General features: G+C 40.8%; 2 protein-coding genes and 1 long non-coding RNA gene across 3 annotated transcripts; all 3 read right to left on the reverse strand.

Annotated features, from left to right (window-relative positions):
* Positions 1-201: 201 nt before the first annotated feature.
* LOC311369720 (uncharacterized protein) lies at positions 202-13,160 on the reverse strand (the record flags this gene model as incomplete). The annotated part of the gene is made up of 5 exons (XM_084487935.1): positions 202-206; positions 551-814; positions 2,742-3,053; positions 12,103-12,148; positions 13,071-13,160. 5 exons carry the CDS (start codon positions 13,158-13,160, stop codon positions 202-204), a joined length of 717 nt encoding a protein of 238 aa, XP_084344061.1.
* On the reverse strand, positions 7,501-11,708 carry LOC311369649 (uncharacterized protein; the record flags this gene model as incomplete). The annotated part of the gene is made up of 5 exons (XM_084487867.1): positions 7,501-7,572; positions 7,896-7,960; positions 8,760-9,026; positions 10,940-11,245; positions 11,702-11,708. The coding sequence occupies 5 exons, from the start codon at positions 11,706-11,708 to the stop codon at positions 7,501-7,503; spliced, it is 717 nt and encodes a 238-aa protein (XP_084343993.1).
* A 6,111-nt stretch (positions 13,161-19,271) lies between the features above and the next one.
* On the reverse strand, positions 19,272-20,788 carry LOC311369870. Its single transcript, XR_014640212.1, has 4 exons — positions 20,699-20,788; positions 20,376-20,417; positions 19,674-19,820; positions 19,272-19,301 (listed from the first exon to the last, which is right to left on the reverse strand). It is a non-coding gene; the product is annotated as an uncharacterized lncRNA (long non-coding RNA).
* Between the last annotated feature and the right edge of the window lie 574 nt (positions 20,789-21,362).

Below are 21,362 nucleotides of genomic sequence, written 5' to 3' on the forward strand. Positions count from 1 at the left end.
CAAACAAACTGATCATTGAAATAAGGAGGGAGGTTTGCGTTCATTTCCAGGTAGAATAAGGCTACTATGGACAAGACTTCTAACGTTAACCCTGGTGGGGACAGGAGAATACCCCATGAGAATGTTCACTAGTGTCAAGCCTATAGTTTGGCCCTCATTTTGTTTTATACTGAGAGTTTGGATGTATGAACAGGCTAGGGTTCAGCCTAACACAGAAACAAAAAACGCCTGTTTAATTGACTTGTTGGAGAAGTGATAATGTTTGCACATTGCCTAAACAATGCCTTCTGGTCAGATTGCACGTGCTATTAAGAAACAAATGCACAAAACCTATCCGATCCTATTGATTGCAAAAGTCAAGGTGCGCAGATTCCACACTCTGACACGTGTGTGTGTGTGTGTGTGTGTGTGTGTGTGTGTGTATTTCTTATGCAATTCTACATTTCAAAATACTAATTGAGAGTAAACCTACCACTTCCCAAATCCTATTCTACAAATTAAAGCCTTTGCAACACAATTACCTTTATACCACCCTTCAGTGTTGACATACCTGGTACTGGTTTATAGAGTGGATTGTCCATGGGCATGCTGGTGTTGCTGGTCCTCACACGGGTGATCAGCCTGCAGAAGAACTTCTCAGGGGTATCAGAACTGTTCATATTCTTCAGCTCATCACCCTTGGTCCACTCTCCTTCGTCTTTCTTCCATTCGTAGGTGACCGGTCCCAGATCCTTGGTGTCAGCGGTACACTTCAGAGCACAACTGACGTCACACAGCGGCGGCTGGGTCGTTATACTGGGCGTCGGAGGGGGCCCTGGTCAGGTGAAAAGAACACAAGAACAGAAATTAGGTCTTCCCTTTGCTGTGTATCTCTACACCCCCCAGACCATTAAAAAAAAACTTTCAGGGCTCACAAAATTAATTTAGAAAACCGAAAAAAAGGCAAAGGTACAAGATTGTACAATATTTGTGAGATTATTATAGTGTTTATATTGTTGATAAAAGGTGTGTGTGTGTGTGTGTGTGTGTGTGTGTGTGTGTGTGTGTGTGTGTGTGTGTGTGTGTGTGTGTGTGTGTGTGTGTGTGTGTGTGTGTGTGTGTGTGTGTGTGTGTGTAATGTTTCATATAGTGTATATAGTGTCGTCGTCTACATGGTACAGTACTTTGTTATAGTGTGTTCCAGATGCCTTGGACACCAGCCTTCCAAGTTGCACTTGTGACATCATTTCCTGTCTCGTAGCATAGACTACGTAGCATTGTCAGTGCCGTTAAAATAGCATTTATAATCGTTTACTACTTTAACGGCACAGACAATCCAAAAAGCCAGTCGAAACTAGATGGAAAATGTGTGTAGTTCAAAACATGACGCAGCTTTTACTTCTTCTCCACCTACAGAGTTTGTTATGTACGATCATTCAAAAACCCCATGTTATTCCCCATAGACATTTGACAGAGGGAACCGGAGCGGGAGGAACCGGAGGCGGGACTTAATCTCAGAGGTCTATTTATAGCTTTGTTTTTGTGATCGTGTCATGTCATTGGCTAGTCATTGTTATTGTTAGCTACATTAGCCTCTTTAGCAAACCAGCTCGAAAACAAACAACACAACTAAGACACAGAAGATGATTATGATGATTATTTAAGGCAGCAACGTTACTCGTTTATAATACATGTGAATTCAGTTATGTATTCATTCACCATTATGTATTCCTAGCATTTATGCTATCCAAATTACTATATAGCACTGCTATATTATTTATATTATTTATTTACCTGTAATACTCACTGCAGCATGATAACGACATGATTAGTACAACTCATGTCAGCTACCTTATTAGCAGCCAGCCTGCAAAGTTCACCTCAACCCTGTATGTCTTCTCCTTCATACTGGCCCTGACAGAACCCTCAACCCTGTATGTCTTCTCTTTCATACTGGCCCTGACAGAACCCACAGGCCGGCCCTCACAAACACTACAGTCCAGGACATGGCCTAGTGACTTGTAGTGATTTTCATCCTTTTGGACACTCTTTTCATCATCTCCAAAAAAAAACAAATCATGTCTCAGAGGGAAATCATGGTTTCTCTGTGGTAAACGATCGAGTTCAGTGGCGGCAGTTATCGACGACTTGACTTTCGCGGTTGCAGTAGACGTTTCCATGGGAACAGCGAGCTCCACCAATCAGAGGCTTTGTGTTACACTTCAGGATTGACGGTAGTGTACTTCTCGATGACATGGTGACTAAAACATGTTTTTCTTAAAACTAAAATGAAATAGAATGAGAGTTAGAAAAGTACCATGGTTCTGTTTATTCTGGTGTGAGGTACTCAACCTGCACGTAAAGGATATCCTCATCCCCTATTTGTTCATGTTTGTTCATGTTTGACTGCTGTAAAATAGTTTACAGCAGTTCTGTGTGATATATGTGTAATAAAAGCATAAAAATTCAACATAATTGATTTATATGCCTAGAGAATGCCTGGAGAAAAGTGAAACAAATTGAAATTGGCAGCCTGTGGCATGTGGCATGTGTTTGCCCTCTGCCTAGTTCCAGAGATCAAATCTGAAAATAACCTTTATGGTTTATAGAAACACTGGAGAAAGTTACATGCTTTAGACATAAAATATGCAATACCTACCATTTACCAATAAACTGATTAGAGTGGTAGAATGGAATAGGAATTATATATTTATGTTACCAATGTTCTTGTTCAGAGTGGGAATGAGTGAACAGAGGCCTACCAATTATGATGAGAGTTGTTTCAGTGTCTTCAGTAATTCCACCAACGACCCCATGGTGTCTAATGATGCATTTATATTTCCCTTTGTCCGAGACTTTCAGATTCCGAAAGGTTACCGTTTTATCCATATGGTTCAATTCGGTGTCAGGTCGATGGATTTCGGTCTCTTTCTTCTGAGCATGATATCCAATTATAAGCTTTTCAAAAGCTGTGCCTCCTTGAAAGTAAATAGACTTTATTTCATTCTTAGTTGAGTTGCATTGAAAGACGACCGTCCTTCCGATCTCTCCATAAAGAGTAAGGCCAGTAAAACCTGAAAGAGAAAGGTTGCAACTTATTTAGAGAGAACCTCAAGTCTGAAACTAATGAATCCAAACTGTATCTCTCTATAGCCTCCACATCACATTATTGCAACACACAGACAGAACCCCACAACATGAACATGTGTTACCAAACAACTAGTATGTGTATTGGCTGCTCATTTGGCAACGCTTGCTATAGTCAGCGTTTTTATATATATTGTCATTCATTTTTGCCAAGAAAACCAACACTGCCTGCGACTATAAAAGAAAATTGACACAGTCATTGAGATGGACCTTGGCCAACCTTTGTAAGGGTATGACCGGTATGCTATGTTATGTTGTGTCAACTTTGGTATGAGGGTATGAAGGATTGCCTGATGTCTTGTACCTGCACCTCAGTTAATCTTAATGCGTCTGCGGAATGTGGACCTACAGGCTGAAGGGTATGGTAAATGTTGCCCTCGTACAAGGCATTAGATGTGTCCAGTGGCGGAGCCAGACTTTTTTTCAAGGGGTGGCACGAGGGTGGCCGAGGCTTTATAGAGGGGTCCATATTGAATTGTTGACGGGGGGGGGACGAACGCGATTGTCGACGGGGGGGGGGGGGGGGGGGTACGAACACGGTTGTCGACGGGGGTGGCGGGGGTTCGAACGCGATTGTTGACGGGGGGGGAGGACGAACGCGATCGCACTTTCACACATCAAACCTTTTGGTATGGCTGCATACAAAGAGGAGTAGGCTATTTATGTTTGGAGTAAATTTGCAACGATTCTGGCAATTCTTATTCAATTATGATGTAAGGCCATTAGAGTAACAGCTCAGATTATTACAGTTATTAGAACTCTTACAACTGAAATATTTTCTTACCTTTGACAAAGAGGTTAAATCCCAGCAGTATGAATAGCATCTTCATCTGGAAAAGACATACATTAAAAAAGTTAATCTTAATTCTTAAACATAGCAATAACAAATCTGTTCAGGTAGCTAAATCAACTTTCAAAAGCATGTTTTGAAACACATTTGGCCATATAGCTTCTACATTGCCATTCTGCTCACTATTAGATGTTCTCCGTAGTCTAGTGTCAATGTTTTGATAGTTATGGTACCGCATGCACACACATTGTGTGTTTGCGTGCACAGCGGTGTGGATACAGTGGCCCGCGCTGACTCAGTTAGATTCCTGGAACACCTCCTGTAAGTCCCGCCTAAGGATCAACAAGTTGACGGTAATTGTCCACCTCAGTAAAGACAATCTCCGAAACAGGTTCTTAAACAATGTGGGGTATATTTATTGTCTATCTTTTTTAATATTAATAATGTCCTTCTGTACGCACTACAATGTTTACTTTTAGCTTTGTTAGGATGTGTCTTATCTGTTGTCTTGTCTTATCACGTATCTGTTCACCGTGGGATAGTGGGAAACGTCTTCCTGATTTCTTTGTATGTCTACATGTGAAGTAATGAAGCTATAAAGCTGACTTTGACTTTGACTTTGACACCGTTTGCGTTATTTTCCATTCTCCAGTCCGATGAATGGAGAGGGCCAGAACCACCGATGATGACTGTTGACGGTTGCCTCGTAACGATCAAAAAACAAAGCATCAAGCTGCTTCTGTTTTACAGACTTCAATTACAAAAAAACTTTTATACTAATTACTTGAAGGCCGCCGTGGCTCCAACATCCCATTGTGCTCCCCCACGGTGCTCCACATGGGGCAGTACGCCTACCTAGCCTAGCTCAATGTCGGCGACAAACTCTAACTTGAAACTCACTGTGTGTAAAGCAGAAAGAGTGAACTGTATGAAAAGAGAGTCTTACACTTAACACCTGACTATAAAGTAAAGAAATGGTGGAATAAACTCACCCAGGAGAGGATGTATCAAGACAAAGTATTCACACACGTACCTTTTCGATGGAGTCCTGGATGCGAAAGACTTTGAATGACGACACACTTCCTTGTTCTTGCGTGTGCGGTGGCTCTTCTCATGTGGGCTGGGTAACAACCAAGCCTTGTCATTGTTACATCCTCAGCTGATTCATTCATTAAAAAAAATCAAATACATGAGTTATACGAGGACACACATGCAAACAATGTACACAAATGTCTGAAGGTTGTTGAATAGTGTGTGTGTGTGTGTGTGTGTGTGTGTGTGTGTGTGTGTGTGTGTGTGTGTGTGTGTGTGTGTGTGTGTGTGTGCGTGCGAGAGAGAGAGAGAGAGATAGAGATAGAGATCTACGTTAGAAAGATGATATCTCGGACATTCAAATGATCATTTTAATGTCCACCTATTTTAACTTCACAGGAGTAAAAGGGACTCTTGTTCCCTATAAAGATCCAGCTACAAACTATAGGCTACCCTATGTTCAGGAAATAGTTCTTCTTCCTCCTCACCTCACCAATTATCAATTGATCAATAATGGTGATAACATCTTCAGAAGAAAATATGTACTTTGACACATCATTATCCAGATAAATAATTATAATCAATCACAATTTTGTTGCAGAACTTTTTACCTGTTTGTTTGTGGACTGTTTTAAACTTTCATACGCTGTTTGTTTTATTTGCACTTGTTGTCTGCTGATCGAAGTCTTTCATGCTGTCGTTGCTTAGACTTGGCAGCACGATTCTTTAATTATCTCTCGTTAATAACCATGTCTTTTTTAATCCTTTTTCTGCTGTCCCTCTCATCATGCCTTTCATGGTTCCTTCTTGATCCCTTAAGTCCACCGTGTCACAACACTGAATATTAAACGTGCAAATGTGATCTAAACACAATGCTGGACGGAAGACAAGTAGGTGGTCTGTACATTGTATCAGCACACGGCACATGTGTATTCTAGATGATGGTATAGCGGGCTGACCCTACCACCGACACCTAGGTGGCTTTACTGGGCTGCTCAGACACAGGACACCAGCTGATGGTGTATGAAACGGGTTTACTGCAGCGTTGGAATCGGGCTTACTGCCTGAGCAGGTGCTGCCTCCTGGTGACAAAGTCGGTCTGGCTTCATTTTATAAATACCAACGAGGGGTCAGCACAATGCAAAACCTTTGACAAACGTTGTGTCATCCCCATGGTTACGATCCATGACAAAAAAAATCAAAGAATCAGAAACCCAAGTGACAGCTGGTTCAACCTGTTTGGCTTCATTTTTGATTGCACCGACCACATGCATGCAGCCTCACCGCATCCTGCAGCCTGCAGCGCCCAGCATCCATTGAGTATCAGGAGTGAGGCTGCTTCATATGAGGCTGCTTGAATCAACAACTCACACACTCACAAGAATGTCTAGTATGAATGAAAGACATAATGTGATGTTTTTTTTATTGGTTGAGTCAAAATTAAACATTGCTTCTTGCTTCTTTCAGTTACTTATTGTAAATCGGGATAAACGCATCTGTTAAATGACAGAAATGTCAAAATAAAAGGAGCAAGAAGTGGCCAATGAGTGTTTAGGTGGGGGTTTCTGCCCCTCATAGCTTTCATACCTGAACATGATATCAACTTCAAGCTACTTTAAACCGTATTCGCTAGCCGTCACTGGCCGTTTAAATTCATTCACAACATGAACATAATTAGCTTTTCCCACTCCTGCTTTGAATCAGGTTATACAAGCTTATCAAACTAGAAACTGATATCAGAGTCAACATTTGAAAATCTTGTTGTTATGAAGTACTCTATCCAAAATATTGTAAAGTACAATACAAATAATTATATCAATACGTAAAATGCATTTGCTTTGAAAATAAATCTTTGTGAAACCTGCTAGGCTAACCCTATGGAAGATCTTAGACAAATACATTACAAAAGTGAAGTATCTAAATGATTAACACATTTGGTCAAGTATATAATAATATAATAAATTGTGCCCAATATCAAAGAGACATTTTGAAACACATTTGGTAATCAGCTTTAACATCAGCAATCTGCTCACCATTAGATGTGCTCCATGGTCCATGTCCATGTTAATGTTTTGATAGTTATAGTAACGCAAACACATACGTCCTACTAATTGAATGCTGTGAGCTGTGAGCGCTGAAAGTGAGACTGTGCTGTTCTGCTCCCCTTCACCATTGACACTTTTGGCGTCGCCGGGTCAAACCATGCCGCGCTGAATGTAACTGAATTCGCATCAGCTTTTGAATCACGTGACACAGCGCAACAATGACCATTACGCACCACCAGTAGCCAACGCTGCGACCGTCGCACCAACTCCGTTATTAAACATCACCATATTACGTTATAGTGGTGTTTTTAAACCAAATAGTATATCCGGTCTAATCAGCATGCCTCGCGTTGAAAGATGCCGCCTGACACTAGTATAATCCTCCCTCCACAAACTGACAAAGAGTTGAATGGAGACTCCACTGTTGTGTTTGTTGGAGGAAATGTCTCCAGTGGACTGAGCTCATGGTCCCCCAAGGTTTAAAGCCACCAGGGACTGAGGGACTGATCACGCATCCAACCTCACAGGGGACACCCTGTGAGGTTGGAGAAGACATCTGCTCAGCTTGGAGGATTCCAACTGAACCAAAGGGAAGATTCAGCGGATGAACACACAAGAAAATGTTGTTGGATCCACTCAGTTGTTTATTATCATTATGCTTTATTAAAAAATACAACTGAATATATTGTACCTTACGTGTACACACAAAACAGAATGATAAAAATATAAGTAGCAGACATTACAAATCATAAACAGGTGCACACAAATCTTTAATAACTGAACACGTTCTGTTGCCGTGTGGCTCCCAACAGAACACAAGGAATCGATATTCAGTTTAAAATCATTCAACAGAAACATAATCATTCCTTTTTTGTTTGCCCACGGCACCTCCGAGCAATTACTGCAATTACAGCAACAAAGCATAATATGCCAATAATTATTCCGATAATCTCCCCAACAGTTAATCCTGCAAAGAAAGAAAATGGAAATCAACATAAAAGGTACCATCATGGCATCAACATGCTAACACACAATGTTAATAATTTGTCTCAACCTGAGGGGTTTACAACAACACACACACATGGATAATTTCACTGGTTCCTAACCGACTGTCCCAACTGACCGACCCAACTGGCAAACGAAAACGGATCATTAAAATCAAGACGGAGGTTTGCGTTCATTTCCAGATAGAAGAAGGCTACCATAGACCCAAGACTTCTAACGTCAGCCCTGGTGGGGACAGGAGAATACCCCATGAGAATGCAAAACGAAGACTGGCCAAAGGAGGTTTTTTTCGGTGGGGTTTCGTACAGTTCCCTGCAGCAGCGCCTGTAGTGGACCGCTCTGCGGCCCACCATGGTTGGATCAGGTCACATAGAGCCTGCAGGGCCTTTTATGAATGAGGTTGATGTTAAATAGAGCAATGTAATTGTCAAGGCTGAGCATGTTCAAGTCCCCCAGGACGTCGCAGTGATGAGATCTTATCACCTCTCCAGTGGTTTGACAACAGAGGGACTGGCCTGCGACCACGCAGTTTGGACAGTAGACGAGGTGCGAGAGGAGTGTGTGTGTGTGTGTGTGTGTGTGTGTGTGTGTGTGTGTGTGTGTGTGTGTGTGTGTGTGTGTGTGTGTGTGTGTGTTTCTTATGCAATTCTACATTTCAAAATACAAATTGAGAGTAAACCCACCACTTCCCAAATCCTATTCTACAAATTAAAGCCTTTGCAACACAATTACCTTTATACCCCCCTTCAGTGGTGACATACCTGGTACTGGTTTATAGAGTGGATTGTCCATGGGCATGCTGGTGTTGCTGGTCCTCACACGGGTGATCAGCCTGCAGGAGAACTTCTCAGTGGTCTGATCAGAACTGTTGATATTCTTCAGCTGATCACCCTCGGTCCACTCTCCTTCGTCTTTCTTCCATTCGTAGGAGACCGGTCCCAGATCCTTGGTGTCAGCGGTACACTTCAGAGCACAACTGACGTCACACAGCGGCGGCTGGGTCGTTATACTGGGCGTCGGAGGGGGCCCTGGTCAGGTGAAAAGAACACAAGAACAGAGATGAGGTCTTCCCTTTGCTGTGTATCTCTACACCCCCCAGACCATTAAAAAAAAACTTTCAGGGCTCACAAATTAATTTAGAAAACCGAAAAAAAGGCAAAGGTACAAGATTGTACAATATTTGTGAGATTATTATAGTGTTTATATTGTTAATAAAAGGTGTTTGTGTGTGTGTGTGTAATGTTTCATATAGTGTATATAGTGTCGTCGTCTACATGGTACAGTGGTTTGTTATAGTGTGTTTCAGATGCCTTGGACACCAGCCTTCCAAGTTGCACTTGTGACATAATTTCCTGTCTCGTAGCATAGACCTCTGAAGAATAAGTCCCGCCTCTGAGGCTCCCGGTTCCCTTCCCATTTTCCATCTAGTTTCGACTGGCTTTTTGGATTGTCAGTGCCGTTAAAATAGCATTTATAATCGTTTACTACTTTAACGGCACCGACAATCCAAAAAGCCAGTCGAAACTAGATGGAAAATGTGTGTCGTTCAAAACATGACGCAGCTTTCACTTCTTCGCCACCTACAGAGTTTGTTATGTACGATCATTCAAAAACCCCATGTTATTTCCCATAGACATTTGACCGAGGGAACCGGAGCGGGAGGAACCGGAGGCGGGACTTAATCTTCAGAGGTCTATTTATAGCTTTGTCTTTGTGATCGTGTCATGTCATTGGCTAGTCATTGTTATTGTTAGCTACATTAGCCTCTTTAGCAAACCAGCTCGAAAACAAACAACACAACTAAGACAAAGAAGATGATTATGATGATTATTTAAGGCAGCAACGTTACTCGTTTATAATACATGTGAATTCAGTTATGTATTCATTCACCATTATGTATTCCTAGCATTTATGCTATCCAAATTACTATATAGCACTGCTATATTATTTATATTATTTATTTACCTGTAATACTCACTGCAGCATGATAACGACATGATTAGTACAACTCATGTCAGCTACCTTATTAGCAGCCAGCCTGCAAAGTTCACCTCAACCCTGTATGTCTTCTCCTTCATACTGGCCCTGACAGAACCCTCAACCCTGTATGTCTTCTCTTTCATACTGGCCCTGACAGAACCCACAGGCCGGCCCTCACAAACACTACAGTCCAGGACATGGCCTAGTGACTTGTAGTGATTTTCATCCTTTTGGACACTCTTTTCATCATCTCTAAAAAAAAACAAATCATGTCTCAGAGGGAAATCATGGTTTCTCTGTGGTAAACGATCGAGTTCAGTGGCGGCAGTTATCGACGACTTGACTTTCGCGGTTGCAGTAGACGTTTCCATGGGAACAGCGAGCTCCACCAATCAGAGGCTTCGTGTTACACTTCAGGATTGACGGTAGTGTACTTCTCGATGACATGGTGACTAAAACGTGTTTTTCTTAAAACTAAAATGAAATAGAATGAGAGTTAGAAAAGTACCATGGTTCTGTTTATTCTGGTGTGAGGTACTCAACCTGCACGTAAAGGATATCCTCATCCCCTATTTGTTCATGTTTGACTTAGAAAAATTGTTTACAGCAGTTCTGTGTGATATATGTGTAATAAAAGCATAAAAATTCAACATAATTGATGTATATGCCTAGAGAATGCCTGGAGAAAAGTGAAACAAATTGAAATTGGCAGCCTGTGGCATGTGGCATGTGTTTGCCCTCTGCCTAGTTCCAGAGGTCAAATCTGAAATTCCTCCAAGTCCCTGAAAATAACCTTTATGGTTTATAGAAACACTGGAGAAAGTTACATGCTTTAGACATAAAATATACAATACCTACCATTTACCAATAAACTGATTAGAGTGGTAGAATGGAATAGGAATTATATATTTATGTTACCAATGTTCTTGTTCAGAGTGGGAATGAGTGAACGGAGGCCTACCAATTATGAAGAGAGTTGTTTCAGTGTCTTCAGTAATTCCACCGATCTCCCCATGGTCTACGAAGCATTTATAATTCCCTTTGTCTGAGACTTTCAGATTCCGAAAGGTTACCGTCTTATCCATATGGTTCAAGTCGGTGTCAGGTCGGTTTTTGATGTCTTCCTTCTGAGCACGATATCCAATTATAAGCTTTTCAAAAGCTGTGCCTCCTTGAAAGTTAATAGAAATTATTTTATTCTTAGTTGAGTCGCATTGAAAGACGACCATCCCTCCGATCTCTCCATAACGAGTAAGGCCAGTAAAACCTGAAAGAGAAAGGTTGCAACTTATTTAGAGTGAACGTCAAGTCTGAAACTAATGAATCCAAACTGTGTCTCTCTATAGCCTCCGCATCACGTTATTGCAACACAGACAGAACCCCACAACATGAACATGTGTTACCAAACAACTAGTATGTGTATTGGCTGCTCATTTGGCAACGCTTGCTATAGCTATAGCGTTTTTATATATATTGTCATTCATTTTTGCCAAGAAAACCAACACTGCCTGCGACTATGAAAGAAAATTGACACAGATATTGAGATGGACCTTGGCCAACCTTTGTAAGGGTATGACCGGTATGCTATGTTATGTTGTGTCAACTTTGGTATGAAGGTATGAAGGATTGCCTGATGTCTTGTACCTGCACCTCAGTTAATCTTAATGCGTCTGCGGAATGTGGACCTACAGGCTGAAGGGTATGGTAAATGTTGCCCTCGTACAAGGCATTAGATGTGTCCAGTGGCGGAGCCAGACTTTTTTTCAAGGGGTGGCACGAGGGTGGCCGAGGCTTTATAGGGGGGTCCATATTGAATTGTTGACGGGGGGGACGACGAACGGGATTGTCGACGGGGGGGGGGGGGGGGGGTACGAACACGGTTGTCGACGGGGGTGGCGGGGGTTCGAACGCGATTGTTGACGGGGGGGGAGGACGAACGCGATCGCGCTTTCACACATCAAACCTTTTGGTATGGCTGCATACAAAGTGGAGTAGGCTATTTATGTTTGGAGTAAATTTGCAACGATTCTGGCAATTCTTATTCAATTATGATGTAAGGCCATTAGAGTAACAGCTCAGATTATTACAGTTATTAGAACTCTTACAACTGAAATATTTTCTTACCTTTGACAAAGAGGGTAAATCCCAGCAGTATGAATAGCATCTTCATCTGGAAAAGACATACATTAAAAAAAGTTAATCTTAATTCTTAAACATAGCAATAACAAATCTGTTCAGGTAGCTAAATCAACTTTCAAAAACATGTTTTGAAACACATTTGGCCATATAGCTTCTACATTGCCATTCTGCTCACTATTAGATGTTCTCCGTAGTCTAGTGTCAATGTTTTGATAGTTATGGTACCGCATGCACACACATTGTGTGTTTGCGTGCACAGCGGTGTGGTTACAGTGGCCCGCGCTGACTCAGTTAGATTCCTGGAACACCTCCTGTAAGTCCCGCCTAAGGATCAACAAGTTGACGGTAAATGTCCACCTCAGTAAAGACAATCTCCGAAACAGGTTCTTAAACAATGTGGGGTATATTTATTGTCTATCTTTTTTAATATTAATAATGTCCTTCTGTACACACTTCAATGTTTACTTTTAGCTTTGTAGGATGTGTCTTATCTGTTGTCTTGTCTTATCACGTATCTGTTCACCGTGGGATAGTGGGAAACGTCTTCCTGATTGTTTTGTATGTCAACATGTGAAGTAATGAAGCTATAATGCTGACTTTGACTTTGACTTTGACACCGTTTGCGTTATTTTCCATTCTCCAGTCCGATGAATGGAGAGGGCCAGAGCCCCACCATACCCCTGTACATTTTCAAGCTTTGACGTCGTTACTGCCCGCCTACCTCGCTACTAAATGTTGTCGACAAACCTCATTTTATACAAATTACTTGAAGGCCGCCGTGGCTCCAACATCCTATTGTGTTCCCACACTTGAAACTCACTGTGTGTAAAGCAGAAAGAGTGAACTGTATGAAAAGGGAGTCTTACACTTAACACCTGACTATAAAGTAAAGAAATGGTGGAATAAACTCACCCAGGAGAGGATGTATCAAGACAAAGTATTCACACACGTACCTTTTCGATGGAGTCCTGGATGCGAAAGACTTTGAATGACGACACACTTCCTTGTTCTTCGCTGAAGCGAAGTGCGGTGGCACTTCTCATGTGGGCTGGGAAACAACCAAGCCTTGTCATTGTTACATCCTCAGCTGATTCATTCATTAAAAAAAATCAAATACATGAGTTATACGAGGCCACACATGCAAACAATGTACACAAATGTCTGAAGGTTGTTGAATAGTGTGTGTGTGTGTGTGTGTGTGTGTGTGTGTGTGTGTGTGTGTGTGTGTGTGTGTGTGTGTGTGTGTGTGTGTGTGTGTGTGTGTGTGTGCGTGTGAGATAGAGATAGAGATCTACGTTAGAAAGATGATATCTCGGACATTCAAATGATCATTTCAATGTCCACCTATTTTAACTTCACAGGAGTAAAAGGGACTCTTGTTCCCTATAAAGATCCAACTACAAACTATAGGCTACCCTATGTTCAGGAAATAGTTCTTCTTCCTCCTCACCTCACCAATTATCAATTGATCAATAATGGTGATAACATCTTCAGAAGAAAATATGTACTATGACACATCATTATCCAGATAAATAATTATAATCAACATCTTCATTTTGTTGCAGAACTCTAGCTGCTGCTGAGTGCCAGCTTCTTGATCCCTTAAGTCCACCGTGTCACAACACTGAATATTAAACGTGCAAATGTGATCTAAACACAATGCTGGACGGAAGACAAGTAGGTGGTCTGTACATTGTATCAGCACACGGCACATGTGTATTCTAGATGATGGTATAGCGGGCTGACCCTACCACCGACACCTAGGTGGCTTTACTGGGCTGCTCAGACACAGGACACCAGCTGATGGTGTATGAAACGGGTTTACTGCAGCGTTGGAATCGGGCTTACTGCCTGAGCAGGTGCTGCCTCCTGGTGACAAAGTCGGTCTGGCTTCATTTTATAAATACCAACGAGGGGTCAGCACAATGCAAAACCTTGTGTCATCCCCATGGTTACGACCCATGACAAAAAAAATCAAAGAATCAGAAACCCAAGTGACAGCTGGTTCAACCTGTTTGGCTTCATTTTTGATTGCACCGACCACATGCATGCAGCCTCACCCAGCGCCCAGCATCCATTGAGTATCAGGAGTGAGGCTGCTTCATATGAGGCTGCTTGAATCAACAACTCACACACTCACAAGAATGTCTAGTATGAATGAAAGACATAATGTGATGGTTTATTTATTGGTTGAGTCAAAATTAAACATTGCTTCTTGCTTCTTTCAGTTAGGCTACTTATTGTAAATCGGGATAAACGCATCTGTTAAATGACAGAAATGTCAGAATAAAAGGAGCAAGAAGTGGCCAATGAGTGTTTAGGTGGGGGTTTCTGCCCCTCATGTGTAGCCTTTCATAGCTGAACATGATATGAACTTCAAGCTACTTTAAACCGTATTCGCTAGCCGTCACTGGCTGTTTAAATTCATTCACAACATGAACATAATTAGCTTTTCCCACTCCTGCTTTGAATCAGGTTATGCAAGCTTATCAAACTAGAAACTGATATCAGAGTCAACATTTGAAAATGTTGTTGTTATGAAGTACTCTATCCAAAATATTGTAAAGTACAATACAAATAATTATATCAATACGTAAAATGCATTTGCTTTGAAAATAAATCTTTGTGAAACCTGTGTGCCTTGTGCTCCATAGTCCATGTCCATGTTAATGTTTTGATAGTTATGGTAACGCAAACACATCCGTGTGTGTGTGTGTGTTTTAACAAAATGGGCTACAGACAGGCTTTAGCATACAGCTAAATAGATATGGTGAGATTGATGTGTATGTAAACATTGGGAATCGTGTTTATTTGGTTAAATTATGTTCTCATCGTTGGATATTTATTTAATAGTTGCAATCTAGCTGAGTAGGCCCTTTACTTTTTGAAAATGTGCCAAGTCACGTGAATTTAATGTAAAACATAACTAGAGAGCAAATGATTCATGCTGTGCTGCTGCCTTGGTGGGGAGAGCTGTTGGTTATCAGCCATAGAGACGAGTCCAAGTCCAAATTCAAGTCCCGCTAATGTCGGTCCACATAAAGATTCCCAGATCTCGAAGATTGTCATGTGAGTTAATGTATCTTTCTCTATCTATTGCAAATAAGTTAACACGATGAAGATTGAGCCATTGGCCCGCTGATGAAAGCCCTTGCATTTGAAGTATTATATCGATTATACACTAGATGGCGCTATTGGCTGTCTGTGAGACAGCCCATCTAGCGAGTAGTTCAAGAGGATAATATCCTCTTGAACTATTCGCTGATATTATCAGTTGAAGCTGCATGTTGGACCGACATTTAAAATAGAGTATTAACTTTCCTAGCAACCGCCTACTCGTCGTATTTCATACACCAAGAAACATTACCGCTTAGTTTGTGTGTGTGTAAGAGGAAGGACAAGAGGAAGTGTAAGAGGAGGACAAATGGAGAGACAAAGAAGACAAACAGAGGCCACCCACTACCCACTGTTTTGTAAACTGCTGCTTCTCCTAGTTTAATATTAATAGAGTTTACATCAAAATGTTCAGCTTCTTCTACTGTCACTCACATTTAGGCCTACATATCTGAGCGACTGTCTTTAGTTATTGGTTTGAGAGTCATGCTCCCCGTACACATACTAGAATGTTCAGATTATAGAAGCAATCTGTAATTTCACATTTTGTACAACTTTTGGTTTACAATACATTCAAATTTTTGCAGTATGGCATGGTCCACCTTACCAATCACAGAATTCATTGTTTACACACCTTTTTTATCGAGTGAGATGGACAGGAAGGTATGGGAGAGAGAGGGGAGGACATGCAGCAAAAAACCACGGGCAGGAATCTAACCAGGTGTCAGCGGTAAGGACTGGGCCTTAATGGTACGAACTCTACCCGGTGAACCACCAGGGCGCCCCATTTATTCACACACACACACACACACACACACACACACACACACACACACACACACACACACACACACACACACACACACACACACACACACACACACACACACACACACACAAAATGTATACATCTGATCACGTCTCTCACTCACACACATCAAAATATTCTCTACTTTTATGATTAAAATGAAAAATGAACCATGGTTCATGTTATTAAATGGTATTTACAAAAAAAGAAAAATTAGGAATTTAAGATTAAGCCATGTAATCTATTAAAAAAAATGATGAAACAATGTGCAACTCTATCCTCGAAATCTCTGGCGTGCGGCTTTACTGAGATGAACCCAAATACAGGATGACTTAAGTTAATTGCAACATCTTGTTTTAACATTAAGATGCCATGCTTAAACATTGTTTTAGCAGTGAGTCACAATCATTTAAGCGTCTGTTTGGCTTAAAGGCTGCTTCACCGTGTCCCAACTGTCCTTCACAACTGTGTGGTAATTCAAATAACACTAAGCTTCACAGAGCAAGCAGTGAGGCATTCTGCTCATTGATTGTTGACGCAAACTGAAGTGCAAAGGCTATACGGGCTATAACAGTAGCATTAGCTCGACAGAATGAGGAAGATTGAGGACAGGACAACAAAACAATATAAAAACAGCAAGCTATATAAATACATTTAAAAATCCAAAGCGTCGCACATACTTTGTAACAAAGGCCAATTCACTCTGCCTGTGTGGAAAACAGGAAATCATTGTCCACTTTCAGCTAGGACCACGCGTGTGTCGCAGCAGACATCCATGGGTCTGATCTTTGTTGGCTAGTTGACAGATGATTCCGTGAGTGCAGTGACCTCATGGTTCTTGAGAGAAACATGGAGTGGTCTGCAGTCCCATCAACGTGTTCCAGGTCTTTGACATGCAGAGGAGGCCTAGTAGACAGTAACACTCACTTTGGAAGACTACTTTCAATCATTCATTTTCCCCATTCCTTTTTTCCACATCCGGGGCTGTGAAAGACATACAAACACATGCAATTAACACTAAAGGCCACTGGACATTAAATACGTAATCACGTTATTACTTAATTTCCATGTTTGGATCATTCAACAACTTGTTTGAATTATCCAATTCATCCAATTCAAAAAAAATCTTATTTACGAGTCGTCGAGTCGTATTTACTTTTCTTTTACATTTCAATAGATGAATAAAGATGTTATAATATAAATTCATGCATCAATTCATCTCAACACATAAACCTGGCCTAAAGGAAAGATCAGTTTATACGTTGACTGCTTCCAATGTTGTGTTGTTCATACCATAGAATGATTTATTGCTTGTTTAGTGAATAACACAGAACATAAGGAACTTTAAAATTAAAAATCACATACCACATCGCAATTGCAATATTGGTCAGAATAATCGCAATTACGATTCTTTCCCCAAACCGTTCATCCAGCCTACGCTCTCACATTTGGCAAAAGGAGCTGGCGCTCAGAAAAAGAGGCTATGTGGACACGGCAGAATTCTTCTTGCACATTTACAAATGGGTCACAATGGCCATAACATGAATATTGGCTAATGTTTCTATATCTTTCAACCAGGTGACTTATTAACCACGGTGAAGGTTGTGTCAACCTTCCCAGTTGTGTCATTTTAGAAAGTTAGTTTTTGCCTCACCTGTAGTATTAGTTATTTGATTAATTTCATAGTTAGTTATTTCAAGCTAGTGGTGCTAAATGTAACCTTTTCTTTGCTATGCGCTCCTAAACGTGACCTCCTGCAGTGTCCGTTTTGTCATTTGGTCCTAGGTCAAGTGGAAACAATACATTTTGGAACCAAAGCTGAGGAGAAACCACAGAAAAAAGAAGATGGCATTATTGAAAAGTTTGCCTTTTGTCCAGGACTGGATGTTGTGGAGTCCATTTTGTTTTCATTACAAATATACGTTGGAAAATAACATTTCATGGACATGCTCTTATACACATACAGCTGTCATAGAAAGCCCGGTGTGGCTCTGGAAGTCGCAAACTTCCATGAAGGAATAGTCCAAATCAGGAACCCAAAGTGTAATACTACACAACCACATGGTTAAACCAAGGCCCTGGGATGACCTGAACATCGCCAACAGGCACTAATTAAACTAATGGGATTGGGGGTTCTCTAGAATCTAGTGTGTTGTATGAGTCTAACAGTAAAAGTATTTATTAAAGAAGGCATTCAAATCATGCAATCACGAGTCGGTTCAAGAAGCAAGTCAGACAGTTCAAAGGTGGTTTGTGGTTTAGATCACTCTATGTGTGAGCAGTGGTCAGAATTGGTGTTAGCTCTAATACTGTGTCAGGTCCAATGAGGTAATAATGTGAGCTTTAATATGGTGTAATTAGTTAATAGATTAATTGACATCAATGTGTAGGTTGCTTGTTCTTATTATTACGGAGGGGCTTTCTCGTGATTCTCATTTGAGTTTAGACAGCTATTTGGAACCTGCTTTACTCAGATTGGTCCCTGGGAATCTTATTTAGAAAAAAAAAAAAAAAAGCTAAGGTTTATATATATTATATATATATATATATATATATATATTAGCACTTTGAGATCGTGCCGATGAAAAGTGCATTACAAATTAAATAAATTATTATTATTATTATTATTATATATGTATATATATATAGGACTCTCACTGACCGTCCTATATATATATATATATATATCCTATATCCTATATATATATATATATATATATATATAGGACTGTCAGTGAGAGTCACCCTTTGACCTTTCTTCACTTTCATTCTGATAGCATACAGGCAAGATAATGATTATACTTTCTTTATGTAGTATATAGTAATTATTTACTTTAAACATGCAGTACATTTCTCCCATAGCTCATTCAATAAATTGTATTCAGCAAGTATTTATTTTATGTCCTTATTTGAATCAAGACTTTTTATTTACTACAGAAAATATTAAACTGAATCCCTGTCCTCCAGCCAGGTATTTTGACCAAAATATTTTATTTTTACATATGACCCTATTGAATTATTCTACTTTTATCTATTGTGTGCGTCTCATTCATTCGTCTTAATGTGTTTTTTTCTTTGGTTGATCTGTCCATCATACATCTGAGTCAGTTGGACACCCTCACTTGTGATGTCAGTAAAGGCTTGTTTTGAAACGGCTTGTTTTGAAACGGTTCAATTGCTTTCTTTACTGTTCTTCATTGGTTCTAATGTCACGAAGATCCCCGAGACTCACCAGGTTGTTCAGGCAGGAGACTCTCGAGTTCTGGAAACAATTAGAAATAACATCTTTAGTGGATTACTGTTGCTATGGCAAAGGCTTAGGGTATGCTTGTAGAGCTGCACTTTACACTTTCCTGAGTGGGCTAGTGAAGCTGGTTTCGTATTGGGAATACACATCACACAATAATCGTTAATCCCTACCATATCGTCAATTGAATGTTGAATATTAAGCTAACTTTGGCCTGGTCACCTCCGCTATGCTATACGCTATGTAATGAAAGAATACATCAAAGTGAAAATATCATATTTTGGCAACAGTAGAATAATATTAGAACAATATGTACCTTTTGTCTACAGTTTATAATCATCAGCATTATAAGCATTTTGTTTTTTCTTGGTAACTACGGTGACTGACCTGCGACTCCATTGGCTGGTTGGACTGGAACAGCTGGTTGGACTGGAACAGCTGGTTGGACTGGAACAGCTGGTTGGACTGGAACAGCTGGTTGGACTAGATTGACAAGGACTGGATCGGCAGGCTGGACTGGTTTCTTGTAAAAAGCTGAGGAGAAATCAAAGAACAAGTTTACGTCATTATTTTACCGTGACGGTGGTAAGAATGACCATCCTCTCACATACATCAACTTGAGCCGGACGGTCAGTGGCGGTTTTAGGTACGGGTGATGCGGGCAGCCGCCCGGGGCGGCATTACAGGGGGGGGGCGTCACGAGCACACGAAAAAAAAAAAGATCAGCGCATTTTCTACTATCGATCATACCCCCCCCCCCCCCCCCATCAACAATTCCGCCAGACCGGACCGCAATCGCAAGCCCCCCCCCCGTCAACAACTCTGCCAGATCGCAACCGCGCGCCCCCCCCCCCCCCGTCAACAACTGTCCGGGGGGGGCGCATGGAGGGGGTCTCGCACGGGGCGCAATTCAATGTAGAACCGCTACTGCGGATGGTGGTCTGGAAAGCTTGCCTTTTGTCCAGGACTGGATGTTGTGGAGTCCATTTTGTTTTCATTACAAATATACGTTGGAAAATAACATTTCATGGACATGCTCTAGATCATAAACATAGGGTGTAGATATACATTTGACCAAAAAACACTCACGTATCCACTTCTTTAGACGTATGGAAAATGGATGCTCTGGACCTGGGTCAGGAAGAAAACTTAGGTCAATATTGCGGACACTTAACACTGTGTTCAAGAATTCTAAGCCTATCCATTTGACAGATATTTGGCCCTCCATGTAGTTATTTTATTTTGCTATGTTCGAATCAATATATATATGCAACTCTATAAATAGATGTATGTATATATTTTTCTATATATATATATATATAGCAATATATAAAGCTATCGATAGATAAATCTCAAGACTATATATCTTTCTTGCGAGAGACCTTGAAAAAGTTGATTGAAAAGATACTTACAGAACTTCACCAGAGCAATTACGGCAATTAGAGCAACAATGGATAACATGGTAAGAATTATTCCGAAAATCGCCCCACCATTTAAACCTGCAACGGTGAAAATTAAAATAAACATTAAAGGTACCATCACGGCATCAACATGCTCACACACACAACGTTAATCCTTTGTCTCAACCTGCAACCTTTGCAATAACACACACTTTGATCCGTGACCCAGCAGCATGTAAGTCAGGCTTCTTTGTGTTTCTTTACATGTGAATAGCACAATCTAAATCAAAGTAACAGACCTTATCCATCTAGCGGCCAGATACGAAGAGGACTACTGGAAACATGCTAGGCGGTCCCTTAACATATTGACCGGCCTAGCAACCGTAACGCATTTAGAAGGCAACGGGACTAGAGGTGATCAATGAACGAGCTGCTAATGTGATCCTCTCTGTTCAAAGCAGTTAGCTGACCACCTTAGTAAGCAACCTTATGAAGAGTCAAAAGTGCCCAATAGCCCATTGGCACACTCATATGTCTTTGGCCATGAAGTAAGACAAGCTAAATGGAAATAAACTGTTGTGCATTTCATTTAGTGGAAAAACGTATATAAATAGATCTTGGTATTGTTAATTGTTAACTTTGTATTGTTAACTTTGTATTGTTGATTGTGTTTGCA

This window comes from Micromesistius poutassou (genome assembly GCF_964030765.1).
Source record: "Micromesistius poutassou genome assembly, chromosome: 24".
NCBI lineage: Eukaryota > Metazoa > Chordata > Actinopteri > Gadiformes > Gadidae > Micromesistius > Micromesistius poutassou.